Genomic DNA, 6,285 nt, shown 5'->3' with positions numbered 1-6,285 from the left:
ACGTGGCATTGATTCAACAAGGTGCTGAAAGCATTCTTAAGAAATGTTGGCCCATATTGATAGGATAGCATCTTGCAGTTGATGGAGATTTGTGGGAAGCACATCCAGGTCATGAAGCTCCCGTTCCACCACATCCCAAAGATGCTCTATTGGGTTGAGATCTGGTGACTGTGGGGGCCATTTCAGTACAGTGAACTCAGTGTCATGTTCAAGAAACCAATTTGAAATGATTCGAGCTTTGTGACATGGTGCATTATCCTGCTGGAAGTAGCCATCAGAAGATGGGTACATGGTGGTCATAAAGGAATGGACAAAGGAATGGACAATGGACATGGACATGGTCCTCACCATCTTCAGCTCTATGGATAGTGAAATTATTAGTGAACCTAGATCGAGAGGGAGAGAGAGAGAGACATGGTCCATGGTCCACAAGAGTACCTATGATAAAAATGACAGACTTCTACATGCTTTGTAAGTGGGAAAACCTGCAAAATCTCCAGTGTATCAAATACTTGTTCTCCCCACTGTACTTAGGATGTGGGATGACAAATTGTATTTAAAAAAAAAAAACAATAATGGTAGCTAGCTGTGCACCCATACATATTATAATTGGGTAAATGATGGCATCAAACTTATTTAAAAACATTTAGATAATTTAGCATTCATATAATATTGGTATTCTATATAGTCTATATACCCCAAATCACCGCTAGAGAGAGCCAAAACACAGGTAAGTAACTCAAATGAAGCAATGTGAAAAAGACAACAGAACATGTCTCCTAATGTCTCCCACAGAGCGATCTTCTCAACACTAACCCGAGTACCTGGTTGAGTCAAGGGAGAGATACGTTCAGTTCTTTATTGGATTTTTTTTTAGCATAGTTTTCTTCTTGAAAGCTACATACATCAATCTCATAATAAGATGGTTGTTCTTGCATATACATAACATAGGTGTGTCTGCCTAGAACAAAGCATTTAATTTTTCTGGCCCAGAGGCCACTCTCCCATGTTTTACCCCCAAGCCATATGGTCAATGTAAACATTGCACATTCCTGGGGTTGGCAGAGCGTCACTCCCTAGGTGAGTTACTAAACACAGATGGCCTCTTGCCCCTTAATATCTAGATACACTAATAATTTGTAACAAAAACATACATTTATACAGTCACAGTACAATCAGAACAACACAGCACGCGCAGTTTGGTAACATATGCTATTGAGTCAACATGATCAGCTCTATTCAGGGTTGGGGTCAATTACATTTTATTTTAGCAAAGTCCCATACCTTTTCTATAAAGAAAGAAAATCAATTGCAGCTTAATCCCTGTATTGCCTGAATTGAGTGATGTGACCCCAACCCAAAGGATCTGCAAAAGAACATCTACACTGACCCTGATCTCTACAACTTACCTAAGTAAGACAAAACAGTGAAGATGATGACTAGGAGAACCACTAACAAAGCTACCAAGAATCCACAGATTTTGCAGGATCTTGTGCATTTGTTTCTCTGCAATTCCTCCATCTGGGAGCCTGACTGGCCCAGCTCCAGATCCCAAGTGTCCCTTTCTGAACCAGAGTGTCCAGAAGGTTGGGAGGGGATGTCAGAAATTGCCTGAAATGAAACAAGAGATTTGTCATTTTGGCTATCATCAAACAACATTTCTCATTTTCTGAAACAATCAAAGAGAAAGTGTTGTAAAATATGCGTTTACAAATGTACAGAACTATACTGTTTGTAACTTTACTATTTCATTATTTATGAAATAACATATCTTTGTATTTAGCTTATTCTATTGGATGTGCTTACTCTACATTCCAAATCAAGTGACATATGTCTTATCTTATGAAATCACAATGATTAATATAATCCATAAAATGTTCAAAATGATAGAAGCGAACACCAGAGAGAAAAGAAACAAAATGACCTTTAATGCTCTAAGGAGGCGATTTCTCAGCGTTGGTCCCATGTAGCCTGTGAGTTCAAGGAATTCCTTCAGCTCCAACTCCTGGATGTCCCGGATCAAATCTGGACTCACCAAGTGGGTGTGTTCAGGGTCAAAGTCCCCTCGATTGCCATCTTTATGCTCAGTGACATAGGTGGCTTTCACCTTCCTCTGGTTTAGCTTGATAATGATGCGGTCCTTGTTGCTTTGACGGTAGTTGCCCGGGGCCAGCTCATAGTATCGTCTCACATAAGGTTGTAGGTCATTGGCTTCAGGATAGTTCTCTGTGTTCAGGTTGCCCACCTCAAAGTACTTTTCCCTGCCATCTCGCACCAAAACCGGGAGAATCTCTTCAAAGTTGCCAAAGTGGTGGAACCCAAAGTCTCCTTTCTCTGGTTGGCACCGCACCCACGTGTTGTTGTGATCGTCAAAATTCACGCACTCGTTCGCGAACCAGAAGAGGAGCATGAGACCGTGCCGGGGTAGAGGGCGACCAAAGCCAGAGCGGTACAGGTCGTCCAATGTCCTGAGTTGACCACCATTTATTACCACAGGCCTCACCATCTTCAGCTCTATGGATAGTGAAATTATTAGTGAACCTAGATCGAGAGGGAGAGAGAGAGAGACAGAAATAATAATTATAAAATAATTGCTATTTACACCCTGCACCAGATTATAATGCATTTTATCTCACAGCTGCGTAACTAGACACACTTAAGCACGGTGTCACGGCCTGGCATGTAGACACTTTCTATTATTGCCCTCACCTACACCACCATTCAAAGGTTTGGGGTCACTTAGAATTGTCCTTATTTCCGATAGAAAGGCTCATTTTCTGTCTATTAATATAACATCAAATTGATCAGTGCAGACATTTTTTATGTTGAAATTGACTATTGTAGCTGGAAACCACAAGTTTTTTATGGAATATCTACATAGGTGTACAGAGGCCCATTATTAGCAAGCATTACACCTGTGTTTCAATGGCACGTTGTGTATGCAAATCCAAGTTTATAATTTTAAAAGGCTAACTGATCATTAGAAAACCTTTTTTTATTTTATGTTAGCACAGCTGAAAACTTCTGTACTGATTAAAGAAGCAATAAAACTGTCCTTCTTTAAACTAGTTGAGTATCTGAAGCGTCAGCAATTGTGTGTTTGATTACAGGCTCAAAAATATCAAAAACAAAGAACTCATCAGTATATTGTTGTTCTTTGAAATGAAGGCTATTCCATGCAAGAAACTGACAAGAAACTGTAAATCTCGTACAACGTTGTAAACTAATCCCTTCACAGAACAGCGCAAAACTAATCCCTTCCTAGATCATCCACTGATTGCAAGGGGGTACAATAAGACTGCTGTTTGTTGTTAAAAGAGACAGTTGTGTTTGCCTGGCCAGGTGAGTGAAGGTAGTGGTTAGTTTGAAGGATAATGGGATTGTCCAGTGTCAATTTCCTCGCAGCTGGAGCTAATTGACACTGTGCTCAGATTTACTCAGGAATCAGGAATGGATAAAAAGAAGTTGAGGGAATGGATACAAATGTTGAGGGAATTGATAAAAATGTTGAGGGAATAGATAAACATGTTGTCTAAGACGTGCAGCGTTACACACAGTCACACAAATACACCCTCAAACACACACACACACACAAATACACACACAAACCTCTGGCTCCTAAGAACACATGAACACACACATTGAAAATTGAAATATGTACCTTATTCACGATACGTGCCTTTCGTCTTCACTACTTTTGAAAAGATCGTAATGGAATAGTCCTTCTGAAACTAGATTATTAACAAGCTTGTGCAATTCAAAGATTGTTGCTTGGGCAACAGTTGAGAGGGAGGGACTACTATGAAAGGGCTTGCAATGAAACAAAAATGAAACTTAACATGTAACAAGGATTTTGTTTGTTTTCTTAACCAGGACCTTGTTGAATGATATTTCTAAAATGCTCACACTGGACTAAACTAAATTTTTTGTTAGTTTTATTTTTTTAAACACACTTGGGGTCAGCATTTTATCAACAGAATAATGGGTAACACTTTGTTTTGAGAGTCCCAGAAGTGTGTCTGTAGATGCTCCACAGATTATCTACTGAATAGAAGTAACTCTTTAACTAACTACCTACCAACCATAACCATAACCTTAATTATAAACCTAAACCTAACCTTAACCTTCACCTTAACCTTCAGGTAAATCTAATCTTAACCCTGACCATAGCAAGCAGTTGCTTATCAACAGGTAGTTTGTTGACATTTTGTTGATAGTATTACTATTTGTAGAACATCTACAGATGAAAATTGGGACTCAAAATAAAGTGTAACTGTAGAATAACTGTAGAAACTCTTGTCCTTTGCTCCATGCAATAGTTGTCAAGAAAATAACCTTGATAACCCAGTGGGACAGTCACCAAGCTGGTTTTGTCAAGTAAGACAAAGAGCTGTTTGCACAACCGGAACCATCAGGTCCTCTCTACATAACCTAAAATAAACTACATAATGCAAAGTATGCACAAGGCAGAAGGCTTGCCGTAAGCCTTCATTGGTCCTCAGAAGCAAAAGGTGAAGCTGCTTTTTTCAAATGCTAGAATTGTGTAGGACCTGGAATTAACTAACAGAGTAAATGCTGAATCAGGGCACATGGACAACTCCAGCTGTGATTGTAGAGCAGTGAATCAACATGTTTGGCTAAGCTATGGCCAGGAGCCAACCAGTTTTAACAGGGAGGATCCCAAAAGCCACCAACTCCAAAGGTTCTTAAGGGAGCTGCCAAAATAAGAAATAATTCAGCTGTGCATTCCTGGGGGCGCTCCATAAATTCCAACATGGTAAATAGCAGCAAACTAAACCTTCAAAGTAGACAATGACCGGCCTTTCCCCTAAGAGCTCCTGAAGGAACAATGGGATGTTTTAAACTGAGAGGGAGAACCCTTCGTCTTTGCAGAATGATTCAAATATCCACAGTTGTATACAAACAGTTCCCCTGTATTGAGGGAGCTTTTATCAAGTGAATTGTCGTAATTACATTTAAAGGTGGGCCTCTGAGATTAGATGTCTTTGGGGCCAGACCCACAGATTCCACTCTAGGAGTTGTTTGGGATGTCTAACATATCCATGTTCCCGGTACAGTAGGTCCTTGCGTGACGGCAGTTGAAGTCTGCTCAACAGAGGGATGACCTCCAGGAACCAACACTCACCAATGACCGAACCTCCAGCTCTATCTATTGTCGGCTAGATCAGATCCACTGAGGAAAATGCATATAGGAGTGTTTATGGGAACTGGTGCATAAGAGCGTCCACGCCCGTTGGGGTACACCAGTCCCCGTTCAGAAGAATAGCAGCCACAGCTTGTCTTCTCATGATTAGTATAGATCTATGTCAGCCGGCCTAACCTTTCTAAGATCTGAGGAGAGAAGCCTCCATTCTAAGGGCAGTACCCCAGCATTCTTACTTCCAGCAGGTATGTGCTAACTCTTCCACTACCGGCCAATCGTCCAGGTAAACTGGCGTCCTGAGCCCCCTACAAGTAATGGAAGCAAGAGCTCCCTTGACCACCGTGGAAGAGATGTGAGGAGAGAGGGAAAGCCTGGATGGAAGGACCTGGAATTTTTAGGCAACAACCTTTTTATAATATCTCAGAAACACACTGGTGAACTTAAACGTATTAATCAACTTCTGTTCTGTATGTAAGGCCTTAACAATATTTAAAAAAAATAAGAGTGTTGAATTTATTTTTCTTCTCCATTATTAACACAGACACCCTGGTGTTTAGCTAATCCCACTTTGAAAATCGAATGCTATAAATTACTGGGAGCAGTCATTTACATCATAGTCTAGACGGATTTCAGAAAAAAGGCCTATAAGAAGTGAGGAGCATTTGTGGCTACAAGTCCGGAACCGGTCTATACCTTACATATTTCAAGGGTGCTGAGTCCCAAAAAAAATTTACCCAAGCGAAATTTAGAGTTTTTTACCTACTAATTTGCATATCAAAATGGTCAATAAATGTAACTCTGAAATTTCCCCGGTTGATATGACATATGATCTACACCATATTACATGATAACAAAGAAAAAAATCCATTGCAAGTTGTCTGAGATTTCATGTTTTTATGCAAAGTAAGAAGGTCAAAAACCCTTGAACTATGTAAGGTAAGCCGGTTCCCGACTTACCCATAAATGTACCCATAAAGTGTATCCTCACTTTCACTTTTTGGGTGCATCCCGTCTAGACTATCACTTTTGTTTTGCTCTGGGGCTCCGCCTGCCGGGGGAAGGCAGCAATAACAAAACCAGAACCCAGTTCTATCCGAGCCGGACATCGGGTGCACGGTCTC

At 40.5% G+C, this 6,285-nt stretch overlaps 1 protein-coding gene across 1 annotated transcript; it reads right to left on the bottom strand.

The window, feature by feature from the left end:
* Positions 1–561: 561 nt before the first annotated feature.
* Positions 562–3,783, bottom strand: LOC105029331. The gene is made up of 3 exons (XM_010902643.2): positions 3,662–3,783; positions 1,925–2,541; positions 562–1,611 (listed from the first exon to the last, which is right to left on the bottom strand). The coding sequence occupies exons 2-3, from the start codon at positions 2,504–2,506 to the stop codon at positions 1,399–1,401; spliced, it is 795 nt and encodes a 264-aa protein (XP_010900945.2). The 5' UTR covers positions 2,507–2,541; positions 3,662–3,783; the 3' UTR covers positions 562–1,398.
* Positions 3,784–6,285: the final 2,502 nt, after the last annotated feature.

The sequence above is a fragment of the Esox lucius genome, chromosome 25 (genome assembly GCF_011004845.1).
Source record: "Esox lucius isolate fEsoLuc1 chromosome 25, fEsoLuc1.pri, whole genome shotgun sequence".
Lineage (NCBI taxonomy): Eukaryota > Metazoa > Chordata > Actinopteri > Esociformes > Esocidae > Esox > Esox lucius.
The sequence above is the reverse complement of the archived record's forward strand: the minus strand, read 5'-3'. Positions and strand labels throughout refer to the sequence as shown.